Source organism: Phodopus roborovskii, unplaced genomic scaffold, assembly GCF_943737965.1.
Source record: "Phodopus roborovskii unplaced genomic scaffold, PHOROB, whole genome shotgun sequence".
NCBI lineage: Eukaryota > Metazoa > Chordata > Mammalia > Rodentia > Cricetidae > Phodopus > Phodopus roborovskii.
The window spans coordinates 16,921,084-16,943,493 of record NW_026126461.1 but is presented as its reverse complement, the minus strand read 5'-3'; the positions used below and the strand labels follow the sequence as shown (position 1 = coordinate 16,943,493).

Here is a 22,410-nt window from a genome sequence, read left to right as displayed (position 1 = left end):
CCGTCATGCTTGCTTTTTGCGGTATCAATTGAGGCTGAGCCTCCCCCTGGCCGTCCTGCCCCAGAGCTCCCAGCTCTGGTTTCCTGGCTGGATTTGCAGCCTAACCACCACACCTGCCTGGTTTGTGCCGAGTGTCCCCGCTCTGAACTTAGGTCCTGTTTGTGCAGGAAACACATAACCACTGAGCTGTCTTCCCACCCAACCCCAACCCCTTTGGTTCATTCTGAATTCATTTTTATGTGGTGTCTGGCCTTACGCTGTGGTTTGTTTTTTCCCTTGAGTCTTCTGTTGTTTCAACAGGGAAGACGCCGCCCCCTCCTCTCCCCCCCAGCAGCCATGTTCCCACTGGCTAGAATTTTTAGAGTATTTTGAGTGTGAGTGATGAGAGCAGACATTTTATCTTTCATCATTAGATACAACATGGCCATTTTCCAGACACCACTCTCTCACAGGTTGGGGCTGTAACACATTCTTTTAAAAAATTTTTTTTAAATTAATTTACTTTTTACATTCCAATCCCAGTCCCCCCTCCCTCCTCTCCCTCCTCTCTCTCCCCCACCTCCCATCTGCTCCTCAGAGAGGCTAAGGCCTCCCCTAGGAATGGTGACACAGCCTTAATTGGCCCAAGAGTTGTTTTTATAGGTGCTGCATTTTGTTAAATATCTCCCTGGAGCACTTAATTCAGTAATCTCGATTTAAAACTATTTTTTTTATAAAACTGCCAATATGATGAATCCTATTGATTATTATTTAAATCACCTGTATCTAAGAAGTGAACACATTTGGTTATGATAAGCTGTTACACTTGTTGTTAGGTTTGACTTGCTGAGATCTTGTTCAGGGAATTTCTTCCTCACACATGGGGAGCAGGGCCTGGTGTTTTCTGTCCAGTGATGCCTTTTGTTTTGGAATTTGAGTAATGCTGGCTCGTGTCATATTTCCTACTCTTGACTTTTCTGTAACTTTGTGAGACATTGCTTCCTCCTTAAATGTCTGTTAGACTCCTCTAACGAAGCCTTCTGGATCTGGAATTTTCTGTGAAGGAAGGATTTTATATACAAATACAATATTAGGTGACCAGCTTTTCAAGCAATCTATTTCTTCTGCTAGGTTTGATCTTTATCACCTGTGTCTAAATTATTGAACTTCCTGGCATAAAGATGTCTGTAATATTTTTATATTTTACTTTTAAAATCTGTAAACTCTGTGGATTAAGTTCTAGTACCCAGTAACACAGTGAGGTGACTATCTGTGTCTAAGAAGCTAGAAGAAAGGATTGTGAACGCTCCCAACACACAAAAATTACAAATGGGATTTTTATTATAGTTACTGTGATGTGATCAATATACCTTGGCTGTGTCTATCAATTACTGTGGTCTATACTAGCTGCCACGGGGTAAGACTATAACCCCAGGTATTCAGAAGGCCGAGGCAGGTGGATCACTTGAGTACAGTTCTATGGAAACAGCTTGGGAAAAATAGCAAGATCCTTCCTCAAAACAACAAGCAAACAGACAAACAGTAGCCGTAGAAGTGAGTACAATGACTCTTTACATTACAATGTCAGAGTGATTGAAAAAATTCTCATAAAATTGTACAGTAGAATACGCCTTTATCTCATGTGCAGGGCTTCCTGCTTTTGTCTTGCTTTATTATTATTTGTCTTTAATGATCGGTCGTCCTTAAGATGTTTAAGTAAAAACAATTTTTGTTTAGCCTCATAGTTCCTTTGTACAGTGGCAATTTTCCTCCACTTGAAGAGTTCCCACTAATATCTTTATAGGGAGAACCTGTTGCTGTGTACACATTTACCGTTTCATATGTTTAATAGAAATGTATACTTCCCTTGTCATTTGTAAAGCTATCTCACTGGGTATATACTTCTGGGAGGATCTTAGTTTTTCTTTAAATGCTTATGAAATGCTACCGCCCCATTGTCTTTAGGAATCCATTGTTTTTTTTTTTTTTTAAACAAAAACAGACCGCTAACATCCTTTTCTGAGTTCCCCTGCGCGCTGATGATATGACTTGCTCATCAGTGGACCAAACAGTGTGGGGACCAGTTATGATTTGTCTTGTGAGACACTGCTTCCATTCCGCTGCCTCGCTTGATTCTCAGCGGCATGGCATGATTCTGCCCTAGGCCGTTATTCTGCCTCTGCCTCCAGTGTGCTAGAGTTACACTGTACGCCGTCGGACATTTTCTGTTTCTCCAGCATCGCTGCATTGAGCTACTGGGTCTGTGGCTTTGGTTTTGCATGGGATTTCAACTTTTTGTTTGGATACTTCAGATGTCATCCTTCCTTCTAGCTTCCTAAGGTGTGGATGAAGTTATAAGCAAGTTTAATGTTCCTGACTGCCATCAGTGACCCTTTTTTAAGGTCTATGTGGATTGCAGCTTCTCCTCAGCGTGAGTCATGTTAACTTGCTTCTTTGCATGCCTGGCTGTTTTCTAAGTGAGATGTGTCTAGTTAGGGGCTGGGTATTTTTGTTTTTCCGTGAATGTGTTGCAGTTTCGTTGCAACACTTGAAAATGGTTGGGTTCTTGGCTCACAGCACAACTGGCCTGTTGGGCAGAAGTAGCATATAGACCTAGCTCTAGCCCTCTGAGCACTACCCATGCAAGGTCCTGTGAATCCTGACCTTCTCTACTACAGGGTGGCAAGACCACCAGCTGATGGTTCCAGGTGGGGGTGGCTGGCGTCCGAGAAGCTCCAGAGCTGGTCTGGCGGTCACTGCTCCTGTACCCTGAGCTGGCAGCTCTCTCTCCACATTGAGCTGAGGTCACTGCAGGCCTCTTTTGTTTCCTGTCTCTGAGAGCTTACTGTTTTTAGTTTCCTGACATTCAGTAGCTTAAGAATCACTTTATGAATTTGTGGTGGTGGTGGTGGTGGTGGTGGTGGTGGTGGTGGTGGTGGTGGTGTGTGTGTGTGTGTGTGTGTGTGTGTGAGAGAGAGAGAGAGAGAGGGGGGGGGAGAGAGAGAGGAGAGACAGAGAGGGAGAGAGGGGGAAGAGAGAGAGAGGGAAGGAGGGAGGGAGGAAGAGACAGACAGAAAGACAAAGAGAGAGACAGAGAGAACCCTGACACTCCATCTGGAGTAGAAAGCGACACTTTTTTTAGGCGACCTAGCCACCTAGCATCGTCGTGTTTGTTGGTCCTGTTGGTCACAGGATCAGTTTGTCTCTGTCACTTTTCTTCTGGGTGCTTCTCTAATGTTGTTTCTATTGGTTTTTCTTCAGGACCACTGATCTTTGTTAATTATACCCAGTGAATGTTATGCTTTGTATTATATTCTTACATGCAGGAAATTCACCTTTTTAACTTCTAATTGTTCCTTATGCTGATGCTGCATTTTATATCCACTGCATTTAAATTTGGGATATTTTTTAACTATAGTTCTTTTAACTCATCTGCTAATCCCACCATGCCTCTGTCTTTTCTACTGACTGATTTCTCTTTGGGTGTAGGTTGCATTTTTTTTTTTTTCCCTTACTGTATCAGTCTGGTCATTGGGCTTTGGAACTTAGGAATTCCTTGTGTTTGAGGGTTGGGTTTTGTAGTGTTTCCTTAAAGAATGTTCAGCTGCATTGTCATAGGCAATTACTTAAGGATTTTTTTTAAAGGAGGTGGATGGGTACATTTTAGAGTATATTCAGCCCTACTAATAGCACATATGACCACCCATGTTCCCACTGTAGTCCTGGGTGTTGGATCACATCCCCTTACAGAAGTCAGCGTGTGGTTCATGACATAGTCATGAACAAGGCAGAAGCCTACATATTACAGTGTATTGTAATATGTACACCAATGTGGTGTTATATACACCAATATTGTAATGCATTACAATTGTAATAATACACCAATATGAATATATATATGCCAGTGCTGTAGTATGTACACCGGTATGACAGTATATACACCGACATGGTAATATGTACACCAATGTGGAGATGTATGTATGTATGTGTGTATACATACATACATACATATATATATGTATGTATACACACGATATGTATATAAATATACACCTGTATTGTAATATTCACACAAGTGTGCATACGTGTTCTGAGGCCTGCATTAAGAGGTCTAGAGATTTTTTTTTATTATTCCTGGCTCTTTTCCAGTAAGTTCATTTGACCTGATCCTGGGAACACGTGGTTCAAGCAGTCGCACTAGTACCCAGTGGGTCCCTCTGCCAATTCCAGGCTGTTCCCCTTTGCCATTTCAGAGCTCCCAGGTGCTCTGACCTGCAAATTCTTGCTGGCATGAGATTCGATCTCTGCGTCCTTACCTGTGTAGAAGACCGTGATCTGAACAGGGTGCCCTTCTGGGTGCTGTGTTCGGGATAGGGCCTTGGGACAGAAGCCACACCCACCGAAGTCTCACTCTGTGTGTTTGCTCGCTCCATGCTTGTAGACGCCTGTTACATGGTAAGGTTTCACGGGGTTTGTTCCTTCTAGTCCTTCGCAGTGACTGAGAGGGCGCCCTTGAATTCTGAGTCTCTACCGTCACTAGAAACAGCAGCTCACTTGCATGTTTTCAAACACACGCATCTGCCCACATGGCAATCTGCATTTTATTTATTCTGGTTCTGTTTGCCCTTTACAATGACAGTGCGGAGAGGCCTGACCCTTTCGTTCACAGATGTGTTCTCAGCCCCAGGCAGCATCCGATGTCTTAAAACTTGTACCGTATCAATAAGCGCCCAGGGAGTATTTGTTAATCATCAGCACCATATCATGGTCAGTTATTTCTTCTGAAACATTTCAGCTTCTCTTTGCATCTGGTCTGCGAGTCACCTTCACTTCACTCAGATTGGTTCCTTTACCACAGAGACTTGGCAGAAATCTCTCTCTCTCTCTCTCTGTTATTAAGTCAGACTCTGGGTTGCTTGCTGGAAAAGTTGGAGCTACATAAAAGGAATATCTCAGCCTGTATCTGTATCTTTGCATATATTTTAAAGAATTCAATAAAAGTCCCTTTTTTTTCCTGACTTTCATGAAATAGCATTAAATTCACTGATGGAAATGTCTTCAGATTCCCATCCACGGAACTGGAGAGATGGCTCAGTGGTTAAAGAGTACTTGCTCTTGCAGAGAAGCCTGGTTTCTCTTTGTAGATGGTAACTCTCAACCATCCCTAACAGCAGTCCCAGGTCCCTGACTCCCTTTTGTGACCTCCACAGCCTCCAGGAATGCATGTGGTGCACACACATACTTACACACAGGCAAAACACTCACATACACAGAATAGATAAATCTAAAATTAAAAACAAAAGTTGCCCCCCATCCACACACATTTAGAGGAATGTGGGTGGGTGTACAGCCTTCCAGACAACCCTAAATAATTAAGTCCCACAGTGGGAGGGAGGACCCTAAGTAATGGAATGTTCTCAGCAACAAAGGCAGCCAGGCCTCTCTCTAGGGTGTGGGGTCCAAGAACAATGGGCCATTGTCTGAAAGCCTCATTGCAGCATCCACAGGAGTGACAGTGAGCCTCAGAACTGAAACTGGGAAGTAGATCCTGATTGTGATGGGGTGGCCAATAGAGCTACCTAGCTGTTCCTCTGCTCCTGGGAGGTGCCAGCATGTAGGATACAGAGAGCCCTGTGCCAAAGGTACACGTGTGAGCAATCAGCACATCATCCAGTAAGGGATTATTCAGAAAGTAGACAGCATGGTGCTGTTATCCCAGAACTCTTGTGGAGGAGACAGATCTGTTTCTCCAGGCGGGGCTCGCAGAGAGCAAGCACTAGAGTTGCTCTGAGTGACAAGGAATGGACCAGATGACAAGCAGAGCACTGAGTAAACTGGGAAAGGGAGAGAAAACGATGAATGTTTGTAAAAACACATGTCCTCCTCAGATTTTCTGCATGAAAATTTCAGTGGGTAGGGTTCAAGCGCTCTGAAAGCTCCCCAAGAAAGGTTTTATTAAGCAAAAATATGTATTATGAACCACTTGGGGAGAGCTTCGAGGCAGCTGGGTCAAATATAGCACGACAATCCTAGCGCAGCTGCACCATGGAATTGTCTACAGAGTCTCAGGATGTCCCTAGATGCTGAGTCTTCTTGCTGCGCCAACCAGGTGGCTACAAAACTTAAGTTACTATAACACAGGTTCATTGACTCACTCAATACATCATTTGAAATGTTGTTGGCATGAACGTTGTTAATAACTGATTTGGGAGATGAGAGAGAAAGGACTGAAGGGGAAAGGTAGAAGCCATCACTGAGCCAGCGTTGCCAATGCTGATTGTCACATAGATGTCCCTCAACAGGGGAAATGGACCTAGCTGGCCTTCCCTTACAAAGCTGACCCTTTGTTCAGTGGACACGTCCTAGAGTTTGCTATGTTAGTGTCGTCTGCTATATATCCTTGGAGTATGTACACATAGGTTTCCAAATGCGAGAGAACCCAACTCCAGGGTCCCTGAGTTCCAGGGGTACAGGGGATATATGTGAGTCTGGAAACATTTATTTACTTTTTTTTAGAGTTCTTAGCAATTGAGAGAGAGAGAGTATGTGTGTGTTTTTGTGTGTGCTTGTGTGTGTTTGTCTGTGAAGGCCAGAAGGGGGTGTATGGTCTCCTGGAGAGACATTTATAGGTGGTTGCTTGTGACCTGCCATGACCTGGGTCTTCTGCAATCGCAGTATACTAACCCATCTCTGAAGTCTCTAGGATAATAAATTTTTTGAGTTAATGGAAGAGCTCATTCCCCAAGCAATACTCAATAGACATAAGATCTCCACAGCTTTTCCAATGATCATTAATTTTGAATCAATGAATTAGTATCTACATTTACTGAACATAAGGAATATGACTGCCCCTGCCCCCAAAGCATGTGATGTTAAAAATTTTACAAGAGACAAACATTTTGCTGGAATTCTGTAGTAAAAATGAAAGGTAATCAGCCGTTAATATGTTTTATCAAGATGAATTCTAGCTATGGAGTCTATGCTGTGATTGAGCATGCTCTTTCTGCCTCCTGAAGGCTTTCGTTATAGGTACATGCTACTACTGTGGCTATGTGAGTCATTTAGTAGAATTCAGGGTCTGTGTGTGACACTGTATAGACGGCTTACAGGCAAAGGGGTCTGAGATTCATCCTCATTCCCTTAGCCACACCCTATAGTCCCAGATAGAAGAGTAGCTTTTAATACTCTAGGGATCCAGTGCCTTCATCTGGTCTCCATAGCTGTGCACACACACACGTGCACACACGTGCACACACACACACACACACACACACACACACGCCCCAAACAAATAAATAAAACCTTAAAAAAAAAAAAGACCCACCCTGTTTGAAGAAACCAAACACAGCAAAGAGGTGGTATGAGCAAGCTAGGGAAATCCTGGTAGGATTTCCTGTTACAGCTCTGGCAGATGTTTTCTTAAGCAACATATAGGCAAGTTTTGCTTTTAAAGACAGTGCTAGAATGGAGAATGAAAGCAGAAATGGCAAGCCCTGTGATGCCTCTGGGTCATTCATCAGAGTCAATCTCTTAAATGGCAGCCATTTTTAATACGTAATTGAAAGTAGGTGCAATGGAATGTATAATCATTTATGCTTTTAAAAGCGTATGAAGCTCAAAGGGTTGGTCCTGCAGAGTCCATTCAGAAATCATCATCGATCCATTCTCACAAAGAACTCTTGACAGTGGCAAAGAGTGATGATGGCATTGCTGGGAAATTAGTGGACAGGGAGCTGTAGAGGAAGGAAGTTTCCTGGGATGGGTCCCTTCTCTCCGAAAAAAAGGGCGGCAGTCAACAGAGTTGGCAGGGAAGAAAGAACTTGATCTCTGTCCTCCATGCATGACCTATCGATCAGGGATTTATGGCTTCCTGTCTACTGTCAGGAATTAGACGATACTGAACCACCAAAGCTGTCTCTCCTGGTTGTGGAGAAGCCACAGTGCGCTCAGTGTCAGCCAGCATGAAATCGTTGATGCCACCGTCTTCTTCTAATCGAACTCAGAGCTCCAGGCTTTGCCCAATCCTGTCAGCCCTGGGTGGTGAGCGTGCCAGCCTTGGCTTTCTTTGTCTTGCCCAAGAGGCGTTATGAGAACCCGTTATGAGAAATGGTCCCATGGCTTGCAGTGGAAATATGTGAGTTTCATCAGTGCTCATCAGCATTTTGAATGAACTGGAGAAAGGATGGATTCCAAATGCCCTCAGCTCCATCATTGGCACCAGAATGGCCGCATTATTAATGTTTGCAGGGAATAGCACTAATTTGTTCCTTTTAGATCAGCTATACAGACACTGTTTTTAAGTGTTTTAGTGTTATCTATGTGCTGTATATATGTTACATGTCTGGGGTGTTTGCCCTGTTAATGTCAGGGCAAAGTTTATTTTCTTTATAATTTTAATTATAAACTTAATTATAATAAACAATTTCAAGTAAATATTTGAAATTTTATTTATATTATGTGACCCTGTGTTAGTTAATTTTCTGATGCTCTGATCAGACACTCTGACAAAAACGACTTAAGGAAGAAAGGGTTTATTTAGCTCCAGAGGAGATACATTTCATCCTGGCAGGGAAGACACAGGTGTGGGGGGCACAGGTGTGGAAGGCGCAGGTGTGTGAGGCACAGGTGTGGGGAGGCACAGGTGTGTGAGGCACAGGTGTGTGAAGGCACAGGTGTGTGAAGGCGCAGGTGTGGGGAGGCACAGGTGTGTGGAGGCGCAGGTGTGGGAGGCACAGGTGTGGGGAGGCACAGGTGTGTGGGAGGCGCAGGTGTGGGAGGCACAGGTATGTGGAGGCACAGGTGTGGGAGGCACAGGTGTGTGAAGGCACAGGTGTGGGAGGCACAGGTATGGGGGGGCACAGGTGTGGAAGGCGCAGGTGTGTGAGGCACAGGTGTGTGAAGGCACAGGTGTGGGAGGCACAGGTGTGTGGAGGCGCAGGTGTGGGGGGCACAGGTGTGGGAGGCGCAGGTGTGTGAAAGCGCAGGTGTGGGGGGCACAGGTGTGGGAGGCACAGGTGTGTGGAGGCGCAGGTGTGGAAGGCGCTCATGCTCCCATCCTAAGCCTGGTCACTGTTGCCAGGGATAAGTGTGCTGTTGTAAATCGACTGCTTCTAATCTGAGTTGCTGTGAGTTTGCAGGAGGAGGGGGACAATCCCTGCTTAGGGAGAGTTTGTCTAGATGGACCACAGAGCTCAGTTATCCCATCTATCCAAGAGTACCCAAGAGAAAGGTGGGAAAAATCAAAGCCAGAAGCAGAAACAAAGCAGCACAGTGACCCTGTGAGCTTGCTTGTGATGCTGCCCTGTCATGGTTCAGTTTCTGGAGCAGCATGGGGAGTCTGGGGCAACAGACACACAGAAACAGGGATTTTTTTTCACAACCCATCAGTGCGGGTGGTGTCGATAATGGTGATGATGTCCCGAGAGTGATGATGTCCCGAGAGTGGCCGCAGTTTGCTTTAAGTCTGTGCAAGAAACATGCCACTTACATGTGAAATAGAAAGGTGGCCCGCAGAAATGGCTCCGGCAGTGAACAGTGGGTGCCGACAGTCTAACTCAGTGGCCCTCAGCCTTCCTAATGCTGCAACCTTTTAATGCAGCTCCTCATGTTGTGGTGAACCCCACCCCCATCCATAAAATTATTTTGTTGATACTTCATGACTGTAATTTTGCTACTGTTATAAATTGAAATGTAAGTATCTTATATGCAGGGTATCTAATATAGGACCCCCAAAGGAGTTGGGATCCAAAGGTTGAGAACCATTATCTTAGAAGAACCAAATTTGGTTGCCAGCACCCACGTGGGCCACATGTAACACCATCTCCTCAGGACCAATACACTCTTGGCTTTTACCCACATCTGTACACATGTGGCCGGTAAACACACACACACCCCTAAAAGTTACGAATATAAATTTCTGCAATAAAAGGTAATCTTTTAAAAAGTATTTATCTATATTACAAAGTGCAATATAGTTTCAGAAGCAAACCCCATAGATGACCAAGGCTCAGCTACCGCTGGGAGTGAGGGATAAATTAAAGGGTGAAAGAACTTTTCTGGGCCCATGTTCTGTTTGTAGGTCATTTCCTGAGTATCTCCTAATTGGATCTTTTAAAAAAATGTAACCTTGGAGACAATGAGCTGGTGTCACCAAATGATTCTCTACGCATAGCTTTAATTCATCCCAGAGAGTGACGTGCTAAGACTCACTTGCAAGATTGCCTGAGCCTCACCCGAGTCATGCACTCAAGCTTATAAACTACAGAAGAGCGGAACATAAGGGGCTCACGTTTGATGATTTACTTTGCCCGCAAAGCAGGTTCCTCATCCTGCCATGGTTTAGATGAATTAACTGAACAGGGAGGGGGAACTGTTTGCCATCTGTGACCACTGCCCTTTGCTGACAGCAACTGAGCCTCAGCTTATAGGAATTGGCCGGCCAGCCAGCCTGCCTGCCCGCCCGCCCGCCCGCCCCCTCCCTCCCTTCCTCCCTCCCTCCCTCCCCAGTGTCAAGGCCCTCCTTTCCTCTCTTCTTGTTTTCAAAGCTACCTGAAATCTCAAAGCACTTTATATTATCAAAGTTCAATCTGATAAGTGAAACCAAAGGTAAAGTTTTGATTGTATTGAGTACAGTGTTGGTGAATCTTAATATTTAGTCTGTATTCCCTCAGCATCTTCATGATCAGTAGTGGCCATTTCCCCCAACTTTGGGTCAAAGTAAGTGTTTTAAGAAACACATCAAGGTTGGTGTGCTAATCAAAGCCTTTGTTCTTACTATACAGAAGCATGGAAGCACATTGACCTGGCAGCCAGCACTATTTTTCACTCTGTTTGAGATCATCTGGGTTTCTAAAAGATGCCGTATGAAGGTAACCTCACCGAGAGTGGAGGAAAGCATGTGTACATTGTACACTATGCGTTGTATTTGTCCAGATGCTCTTGGGCTTACCGTGAAGTCGGGGCAAGCCCTTGAAGACTGCAGATAGCGTTACATTGAAAGTGTGCTGATTCCATCCCCCCCCCCATTTTTATGCACATCGCAGGGTGTTGTCTGGTTTTCTCATGGTCACGGTGTTGTTGCAGTCCAGCAAGCAAGCGGATGAGGATGAGTAAGCGTAGGCAAAGACCATGTCTAAAGCACAGTTTCTATTGATTGTACCACCGTATTGCTGTTGTTCGGGTGGGGGAAGGGTTTTTGCTGCTTTTATTGAGACAGGATCTCATGTAACTAAGATTAGCCTTGAACTCCCCACATAGCTAAGGATGACTGTCTCTGATTCTACTGCCTCTGCCTTACAATTGCTAGGGCTTCAGGCATACACACCCACACACCACCGTACACACCCACACCCCACCATACACCCCATACACCAGTGTACACACCACACACCCCACCATACACACCACACACCCCACACCCCACCACACACCCCATACACCAGTGTACACACCACACACCCCACACACCACCATACACACCCCACACCCCACACACCACCATACACACCACACACCCCACACCCCACCATACACACCCCACACCCCACCATACACACCACACACCCCACACCCCACCACACACACCACACACCCCACACCCCACCGTACACACCACACACCCCACACACCACCATACACACCACACACCCCACACACCACCGTACACACCCCACACCCCACACCCCACCATACACACCCCACACCCCACCATACACACCCCACACCCCACACCCCACCATACACACCACACACCCCACACCCCACCATACACACCACACACCCCACACCCCACCATACACACCCCACACCCCACACACCACCATACACCCCATACACCAGTGTACACACCACACACCCCACACCACCGTACACATCACACACCCCACACACCACCACACACCCCACACCCCACCATACACCCCATACACCACTGTACACACCACACACCCCACACACCACCATACACACCACACACCCCACACCCCACCATACACACCACACACCCCACACACCCCACACACCACTGTACACACCACACACCACACACACCACCATACACCCCATACACCAGTGTACACACCACACATCCTAAGCACCACCGTACACACCATGCATAAATCACCCTGCATCTTGTATTTGTACTGTAGTAAACTCAAAAGATCATTAAATGGAGCCATCGGGAGTTGGGGAGTATCAGCATAAACTTATAGACACATATAATTTATCTGCATGGCCTAGTGCGGAAGCGCAGAGGTCACGTGGCTGTCTCTGAGGCTGTACTCAGGGTCTGTCCCAGATACCAGCATTGCCCCACCACAGCCCTGCTGGGAATGGTGTCCCGGGTGACTTCTGATGTCCACGTTGTTCTGCTCCTATGCCCTGCTCCCCAGGCCTGCCTGTACTCCATCCTCCTCCTCGGGAGGAAGGGGAGATGTGTGTCAGGTGGTCTGAGGGAGATGTGGCCAGGTGGTTCCTGTCCACCTGGACATGAGCTGTGACTCGGGCTCAGACAGAGGTAAGGCCAGCAGGGGAGCTACCTGTCCATCTGGGAACACTCCTAGAACCTCCCTTGCGCAGAGCCTAGGCTATTGTCACTTGGGCGTTCCCCTTGGTGGGATGGAGTGAGCCTCGCCTTGCCCTTCTCAGTGTGACTTATTCAAGCATGCTTTCTTTCCAATTACAGAAGTTGGGAAATTTTTTACTTCAAATAACAATAACAAAAATAAAGCCAATTTTAAAAATAAGTGGGCCTCTCCCCTCCCTGTCCCATTTCTGGAAGTCCATAGATCAGCAACAAGTGGCATCGCATCTGAAGCTCCGTGTCAATACCAGTCACTATGAAATGTCTAAGCTTTCTCTCGCAGCACTGACTTAGGTGGCTGCTAAAGCGCTGGTCTTCCTGACCACAGCCAAAGAGGAAGAGGGCAGAAGGGAAAGGGGTCGCCCCTGTGTCAGAATAATAGCACATTTCAGGTAATCCCAGGAGAGAACTGTTCTTCTGTGATTTGGGCCAGAACTGGGTCACAGGGCCAGGTGTGCTGTAAAGAAATTGGGGGAACAAACTCAAGTTTGAGAAGCTTTGACAAATGCAGTCCGGGTAGTATGTTAGAGCTCTGTGCTATATGTTCGGCATGCGCCATAGCTCCATGTAAGTTAGCAGATGAGTACATTATGATAATTACCATCATGTGGGCTCACTACTTGCTGGACATTTCACCTGATCTTTATCCTAAACCCCTGCCTTTTAAAAACTGCACTGGAGAGCAATGGATGCAAAGGCCTGGAGGGAGTCCAGTGTCAAAGTGAAGGACACTTCCTCTGTCAGCAGAGCCCACTGGTCACTGCCCAGTGGTCATGTGTCCCCTTGAATCTGTGTCCCACGCAACAGAAAGCCACCTCTGCTTAAGTCAAGGGATTTTACTGGGATCTGGAGGCAGCATTGAGGCTGTGGCTGGCTGGATGCCCTATTGAGACTGGTCAGACTCTCTGGGGGTCTCTCTGTGGGTTGTTTTGCTGACACTTGAGCAACAGAAGAGGCTGGGCCAACCTCAAGGAGAGAGGGAGGAGGAGGGAGCCAGAGAGAGAGAGAGAGAGAGAGAGAGAGACAGAGACAGAGACAGAGACAGAGAGAGAGAAGAAGGGGCAGAGGGGGATGATGGAGGGAGGGAGAACAGGGAGGAAGGCATGGAGGGGTGGAGGGAGGGAGAGAACCTTTCCTGTTTTGATTTCTTTTCCTACATATAGCTATTCCCTTAAAGTTGTATTTCAAGCCTGGCAGTGTTTTCCTAGCTAAAGTTTCTGTGTGACACAATGACATTCTGTTTTTCATGAAAGATTTTCCTGGCATTGTTTGGGCTAAAAGGAGGAAAAAACAAACAAACAAAAACAAACAAACAAAAAGCACACAAACATCTGATGAAACCTAAGCATAATCTGTCCTAATATGGTGAGGTATGAAGCTGTACGCCACAATTTTTTGAAAGGATCTGGGGACCAGCATTACACAGTGTGTCAAGAGAAAAGGTTGTCATCTGTAGCACGGTGGGGAAGAGAGCCATCCCACAAATGCAAAAGCTCTCTCAAGGCCGCCTGTCCCAAAAGTGCTGTCTGGCTTCTGTGCCAAAAATAACAGCTTCTCACTATAGCTAAGGGATTCTTCTCGCTATAGCTAAGGGATTCTTCGGATGACGATCTTTGCCAGCTGCTTAAGGCCAGTGTCGCACACCTGTTCCTGCTGTTAGCACTTTCTTGAAGGTCTCCTTGGCAACCCATTGGCGTGTCTTTTGCGTGGGTGGGGAACTACTCTGCAGCCAAACTGATGTTTTTTTTTTTTTTTTTTTTTTTTTTTTTTTTTGCTCTAAGCTTATCTTCTCTTGTGGCTTTCTTGTTATTTCCCAAGTAGGCGATTTCAAACTCTTTCAGTTCTTGCATACATTTGCACATTTGCTTAGACTCCACGGTAAATTTTTCTACTGCCTGCAGCCATTGACATGGCATGCAAAAATAAATAAATAAAAAAAATATCTCTGAACTATTTTTTGAGTAAGGGAAACCAGAACTGTGTGGGGGCTGAGAGATGACTCAGGTAGTTAAGAGTAGTGCTGCTCCTGCAGAGGACCCAGGTTCACTTTCCAGCACCTAGACGGCGGCTCACAACCTCTGTAACTCCAACCCTAGAGCCGGTTACCTCCAGTTACCTCTTCTGGACTCTGCAGGCACCGTATATGTCAAGCAAAATACCCACACACATAAATGATACTAAAAATGTTTATAAAGAATTGTATGCGGTGATATTGGTATAATTCAGATGGGGAAGGGGCCTCAATTTTGTTTTATATAATTATTGATTTTAAATTTATACTTAGACTGTGTTATAATTCTTAGAACTGTAAAACTATTTTTTAAAACACACACACACACACACACACACACACACACACACACACACACACACACACACCGTATGATGCTAGGGATTCAACCCGGGATCTGTACAAGCTATGCTGTAATCTTCCATCAGGCCCAGCCTCCTATGAATGTGTATTTATTTTTTTAAAGAAGTTAGACTATGGAGCCCACGATTAGGCATCTTTCTCGATAATCATATGCTTTTATCTGGATAGGATGCTTGGAGGACAGTGGATTGTGAATAATGGTACCCTTTCAACGTTACGAGAATCCTGTGTTGATTTACCCGGTGTCAGTTTGTTAATGGTGTTGAGAATTAGCCATGTTACAAAAGGAAAACACACACAGCCAACAAAGCCTGGGGAGCATTGGAGCCTGTTGGTCACATGTCCCAGCTGCACGAACAGGTCTGCCTTACCCAAGTGTAAGGGATTCACAGAGTAATTTATCAAGTTTATCAAACAAGGCTTCCCAGAATTCTTTTTCATTGCACAACACATATTTTAGAAGTGAGTATTTTATATTTTTTTCTAAAACATTTTGAGTTTTAAAAAGTAAATTTTCTGCTGCCAGCTAACGTCAGAATTAAACTATTTATGATCAGGCCTCAGGGAAGGGTCAGCGACGCAGGCACAGGCTCTTACAGATGGGAGGTTTTGGTCCTGGAAGTAGAGCATCACCCTTGCTTGTCTTGGGTAATCTGCCAATGTATCAGTGACCTTTGCCAATGCTGCAGGCCATGGCTAAGTTTGATGACAGTCCCCTGCTCCCAGCTTATCAAATGTAGCTGTCCTGGGAGCTCTCCCACCCAGAGTTGGACACTACTGTGCCTTTTCTCTGGTTAACCCATTTCAGGGTGTGTGTGTGTATGTGTGTTAGTGTGTGTGTGTGTGTGTGTGTGTGTGTGTGTATGTGTTTGTGTGTGGTGTGGAGTGTGTGTGTTTGTGTGGTGTGGTATGGTGTGGTGTGTATGTGTGTGTGTTTGTGTGTGGTGTGGGGTGTATGGATGTGTATGTATGTGTGAGATCTGTTTACACATGATGGCCAGGTTGACAATCTCCCTTCTAAGGGTTTGCTCCCATTGACAAGCCTGACTAGACTTCATATTTCAAAGGTGCTGCAACCTCTAGTTAGCACCCCAGCTGAGGTGCAGACTATTAATTAACACCAGGGCTCTCAGGAATGGTTTAAGATCTGAACTATAGCAAATAAGAACACAGGGTTTTATCAAATAAAGACAGAAATTCTGGCTTCGTTGTTGGGGACCCAGGTGTACCAACCAGATGAACATTCTGCTCTCGGGACATGGAGTACTTGTCAGTTACATCCCATAAAAGTCTGAGGTTCATTTTGTGTAATTGGTGACCACATTTTGGCATCTCTGTGTCTCTTTTTAAAGCAAGCTTCCTTAGACTATTTCTATGTCCTGGGTGTTCACGCACAGCCAGCCCCATGAAGCCGCCCACACAGGGTTTGCCCTCAGCTGCTGCTCTCTTACACTGGTGGGGTGCTGCCTGCGGTGGGTGAGTGCTCGTGGGGGGAGCCACACTGCCCACTCAGCCGTTGGACACACACTCAGTGGGGATGTGCTTCCCCCTACATTTGCCAACGCTCTCTGAGCTCTGGCTGGCTCCTTGCCCACTTCCTAATCCCACGACAGGTTACATCTTATTTTTATTCACTACCTCATATTCTCCGTAGCTCATTTTATAAAATTATTATAAATATGTTGTTTATTTACAATCAAAAAATACAGCTATAGCACTTACCACCTTAAGCCCTTGTAAGTATAGTCCGGTGTCATTAAACGCCGTCCTAATACGAAACTATCACCATCACAAATCTCTTTGCACATTGCAAATCTGAGCCCCTACCCGCCTACCCTGTCTCCTGGCGACTAGTTTCTGTCTCTGTGAATGTGACCATACTCAGTACTCACATGAGTGGAATCACACGTGCTCTAGCATCTCTGTGAATGTGGCCTCACTGGGAACCGTTTTCAGTCATCCTGGGGTGTATTCCAGGTGGGGAGTTTCCGGGTTGTGTGGTAATGCATCTTTTAAAAGTGATTTTCTGAGGGACTGTGGTAGTTTTCCCAGAGGGGTGGGCCGCCTGATGTTTCCCACCAAATGTACGCCAAGTTTCCAGTCTCTCTGCATGATTGCCAGCATTTCAAGCCCCTTATTTGTCTCCCCTTAATAGGTATGCCGTCAGCTGACTTTCTACCCCTTTGCCATCATCTGAGGCACTTTTCAGAAACAAGCTCTAGTGGTCCACATTTCTACTGACAAGTGTGACTTACCATCTTATGTGTGATGAGCATTTTTAAAATTCTTGTGAATGTTCATATAGCTGTATGAAGTATGGGGGGGGAGGGATGGCCCCTCCCCGAGTGGAGCTCATCCTGTTAAGTCCCTCCTGCTAGTGCTCACTGCTCTGTTGACTCAGCCTAGAGTTCCTCCCCTCCCTCCCCTGGTGACTTTACACAGGCACCTGGTCTCATTCAGTTGCTGTTCTTTCTGCAGAAAATCCATTCCTCGATGCCGAAGAATTAACAGGATGCTCTCCAACGAGTCCCTACACCCTCCTGCCTTCAGTCGCTCCAACTCTCAAGCCTCCGTGGACAGCAGCACATCGGTGGACGAGTTCTGGCGGGAAATAGAGAGTATTAAAGAAAGCAGTGTGGCTGCACAGGAGGAGCAGCCATCCACCACGCCCACCACGCCCACCACGCCCACCACCGAGGTCAAGCCTGTGGATGGTAAGGGACTGGCCTTGCCCTGTGGGTTTCCTGTCGGGGAAGAAGTCAGCCCACCAAGTCTATAATCAGTAGAGGCTGGGGTAACTGCTGGGAGCCACTGAGGAAGGTCAGGCCTCAGCATCATCCCTACAAGAGTCCTTAAGTGTCCTTGCTTGTGGGGGAGAGGTCCCTCCCGGTGGGCTCCTTTTCATCACACAGGCTGGTCATACCAACGCGCCTGACATTGGCATCTGTGTGCTTGACATTTAGGGGCGTGAGAGGGAGCAGGGAGGAAGAGAGGAGGAGAGAGGTTTGCCTTTGATTTTAGAGGGAAATGTTTGAAACATTTGTTGCCATTGATATGTTAGACTGCTTGGTATTCCACCAAATAACAATCTGGGTAAGTATTGAGGGCAGAGACAAAACCCAAAGCAAACAACAGACAAAAACAAACAAACAAAGAGCATAATGGTAACTGGCTCTCAGGATCCTGGGCTGAAAACACAGCCCGGGCGCCTCCTGCCTGGCTTGACCTTGTGGCTGTATAAAATGTCCAGGGCTGTTTCATCTGTCAACAGTTACCCCTAAGACAGCTACCAGCTTGAAAAGCCTTCTCAGCCGTCATTCTCTTCATGAGCATCCATGTTAGGAAATGGCTCTCCAGCAGCAAAATGTGTGTGCGTGCTTATTCCCGTCGCTTCCGTTTGCCTTTTCACCTTTTCAGGCAGACTCTTGATGAGGAGGAGAATGCCTCTTGTTCCATATCCCTGCTCTTTTTTTTTTTTTTTTTTTTTTTTTTTATGCTAACAACCCAGAAAGCTGCAAGTCTATCTGAGGCCTCAGAGTTTGCTGGCTTTCTCTCCTTATAAAGTAACATGATGAGGAACAGGGCTCTTATTCCCACCACACATACGTTTACCATTTGTTAAAGCCCAAGGGCTATGGGAGATTCTTAGATACTTTTTGCTAGCGTAAATTGCTACAAAGTGCAGGCTCGGTGTCTAGAGTTAATATTTATTGAAAGCACTTGTGAAAATGTGAAGATCTTAAGTGCTCATTGCAGGTCAGGGATCAAGATTCATTTTTCCAGGTTGTGCACATGTCTATAATCACAGCACTCAGGAGGCCAAGGCAGGAGGATGGCTAGTCTGAGACCAACCTGTACTGTGTAATAAGACCTTATTGCTCAGAGAGATGGGGGTGGAGTGCATTCAACCAGAAGACTTCCGGTTCATCCTTGCCCATCACACCTCCCCCAGTGATGCCGTCTAGGGCCAAAGGTAGCCACGGTTCCCATGTTGTGTCATAGGGTTTATGGCATTGCACTCAGGATTTATGAGATTCAGCCAGTCTATCAGTAGGTCGTTGCTTTTTGGCTTGGGGTAGGTTGCGTTTGTTTCTAGAGGTGCATTAAGAAGGTGCCACAAAATTGGGTGGTTTTCAGTGACATAAATGTGTTCCTTACAGTTTTAGAAGGTAGAACTAGAAAGCCAGCCAGCTCTTGCCCTCTGAAGCTGTCAGGAGAATCCTGTGGCTGCTGCTTTCCTGGTCCTGCTTTCCTGGAGCTGGCAGACATTGGCACCCTTGGCTCTACATAGGCAGAATGCTCTGCCATGTTCTGCCTCAGGCTGCTCAGGTGTTTGTGACTGTGTTCCCTTTTTTCAGAGGTGCCAATTGTAACGAATTAAAGGACTTACTCTATTCTAATACAGCCTTTCTGTATTTGGTTTGGCCAAGGGGTTTGTTTTGAGTTTTGCTTTGCCATACTTTGAATGGAAACCACGGCTGGGCAAGTACTCTGGCACTGAGCTATATCCAGCCTGAAATGTTGTGTGTGTGTCGTGTTTTAGAAGCTGCCCTTTCTTTCATTTTTAATTTTTATCTTTATTGAAGTATGATGAATAAATTGAAAGTTTATGATATACATATTTTAATGAATAAATTCAACTACAATTTTTCTGTAAATGTCATTTCCTAACAAGCCTACACTCATGATGCTGAGGGTGGTGGTTCCAGCAGATGTTGGAGGATGTTTCGGCTCTTCACAGTATAGTTCACTAAATGAACACGTCATGTTCTCCTGACCTGATAATAGCATTGTAAATTTACTTTTTTTTTTATTATAGTTTTAAGCACTTAAAAATGGATGATTTGAAAAATCTTGTTGAAATTATTTGTGGACATACATTTTTATTTCTCTCAGATACATGAATTTTTATTAAATGTGTTTAACTCTAAGTAACTGCCAGCATTTTTTGAAAATTAGTTGTTCCATTTTGCAACCTTCCTGCAGATTAAGAACAGACTTCCTTTTTTTCCCAAATCTTTGTAAAATTTGACATTATTAGTTTTCTTAATAGGAGTTATTCTAGATATGGGGAAGTATCTTATGATAGTTCTGATTGCATGGCATTGATGGTTAATGACTAATGATGTGTTTATTGGCCTTTCATGAACTTTGTGAAATATCTCAAGTATTTAAAAACATTATCCTTTTATTACTGCCTTGTAGGAACTCTAAATGCAGTAAAGATACGTATGTGTGTGTGATGAATGCATTGCAAAAGCTTCTTTGACTTAATTCATATTCTTTAAAAAAGATTTATTTTTATATTGTGTGTGTAAATGCTTAGTTCCATGTATGTATGTGGACTACATGTGTGGCTGGTGCCTGTCGGGCCAAAAGCTGGTGGAATCCTGTGGAACTGCTGTTGCAGGACACAGTGAACTGTAATATAAGAGCTGGGAACTGAACCCAGGTCCTCCAGGACAGCAGCAAGTGCTCCCAACCATTGAGCCATCTCTGCAGCGCAATTCATCTTCTTAATGAGAGTCTTTAATTGGCCTCCTCAGATGTGTAGACATATAGCTGTTGTTTTTAATCTTGACCTCATATCCCTTCAACTTCCGAAATTTATATTTGCATTTGCAAGGACTCACTTAGTGACACTGTGGAACACGGTTTGCAGGGGCCTGGAGAGTCTAGGAAGAGCTGCTGGGAATTTGTGGTAGACGTCGGGAGTCGGTGACAGCTTTGACAAAGGCCACGGTAGAACAGATAGAGGGAGGCAAAGGAAGCTGGGGTATCAGTAGTGCATTGCTGTAATACAGAACTGGAAAGGCTGAGGCAGGAGGATGGTAAGTTCAAGGTTAGCCCGGACTACAGAGGGTGACCCTACATCAACTGTACAGAGTAAAGTGAAGGAAGGAGGCTGGAGAGTCTTGGGATGTGATCCGGGAATGCTATAAGAAGCCTTGGCAGAGTGTTGGAGCCGGTTCCTCTGGGGCACGCCTTTGCCTCATCGGTAGTTGGTGGAGGTGGGCTTTGCATGTTGAAATGTGGAAGACCGACAGAGGACCAGGGTAGGGGTTGAAGACCCACGAAGTCAGGCTTGAGCATGTTGAATATAACACGATTGATAGAATCAATCGGTACTGAATAGGCGATTGGATACTTGGGGCTAAAATCGATGGCGGTGCTGTGGGTTGAAGATGTACATATGGCAGCTGGAAGGGAGACCAGGAGACTTCATTCTTCATAGATCAGCAAACAGGGGTCACACCAGCATCTGCTGTGGACATTTCTCACCAAGGGAAACATTCCAGCTATGTTTTGCCCTCGGGGAAGATCCGAGGTTTTAAGCTATCAGTTCCCATGATTTGTGTTAGCTCTGATGCCTCTTTCCGCTGTTCTCTCATTATTCCTGGCGTAAGTGGGGAGAAACACAGTCTAATCTTCCAAGCAGTAACGTTGGTTTATATCACTGACTTCACCGTGAGGCGTGACAGCCTTACCCAGGGCTTTACGTAACAGAACCCCTCCCAAGTCATTCTAGGCTTGACCTCACTCTAGTCCAAGTATTATCAGTCCACACCAAAGCTGGAATTACCTTGCCTTTCTTTTCTATTAAAGGGGCAGTTTACAGAGCAGCCAAGTTAAGAGAAGCAGGGTAGTAAATAAAATCTTTGCCAAGCTAGGAAATGGGACTGTGAAAGCGTGTTCAGCCTGTCTGTTTATATACAGATAATGCAACCGTGTAAGCAGAGTGCAGGACTGTTAGGCTGCAGCTTTGAAATGTGTTTACACATCAGTCTAATCTACTCATCAAACAGCCCTCGTTTGTGATAAGCCTGTTTAGCAGAGTTCCCAGGGAAGTGTGTGCCGTGGATTTTCTGCACAGGATATGTACTCTGAAACCCTTTAACTCTCTTCCATTTTGTTTACAATGGTAATTGACGCTTACCGATGAACCTGTGGTTTTGAATTGCCTTCTGAGAAACGGACAGATGATTATCTCATGTTCATAGTATTAGGCAAATGGGAAGCTATTAAATATTTTATGCCAGGTTCACAAATAGTTTCTCAGAAAAGTATCCTGATGGCTGCACACTAGTTCTATTGCTAACCCTATTGTGGTGTGTGCCTCCACATGAGCAGTGTTCTCTCTCAGGAGGGAGGCTTCACACTGTGGCCCCGCCCTGGTGGAGCCCCAGGGTGGTGGGTGTGCACATTGTAGGTGTGCCTTTCACAGGGTACTTCTTCACCTTGGTGGGTGGCTTGATGGCTAAGGGTCCGCAGCAAATAGCACAAATACGTGTTTAGCGATTCCCTTGTGCTCTGGATTGGCTTATGTCCAGGATGTTGGTCAGGGGATGCAAGGAGGCAGCAATACCTCAGACAGATGGATCAGCAGAGATAGCGTATTACCAATAGACACCCAGGGAGAAAGGGCCCGAATATCTTCCAGGGTCAAAGGGAAGAGGAAAAGACATCTAGGGCTCTT

At 45.6% G+C, this 22,410-nt stretch overlaps 1 protein-coding gene across 1 annotated transcript in view; it reads left to right on the top strand.

The window, feature by feature from the left end:
* Positions 1 to 22,410, top strand: part of Arhgap28 (Rho GTPase activating protein 28) — a 140,576-nt gene that overhangs the window by 69,818 nt on the left and 48,348 nt on the right. Inside the window, exon 2 of the mRNA XM_051190904.1 lies at positions 17,412 to 17,647. Within this exon, the coding sequence (XP_051046861.1) occupies positions 17,412 to 17,647 (236 nt within the window). The remainder of the gene's footprint in view (positions 1 to 17,411; positions 17,648 to 22,410) is intronic.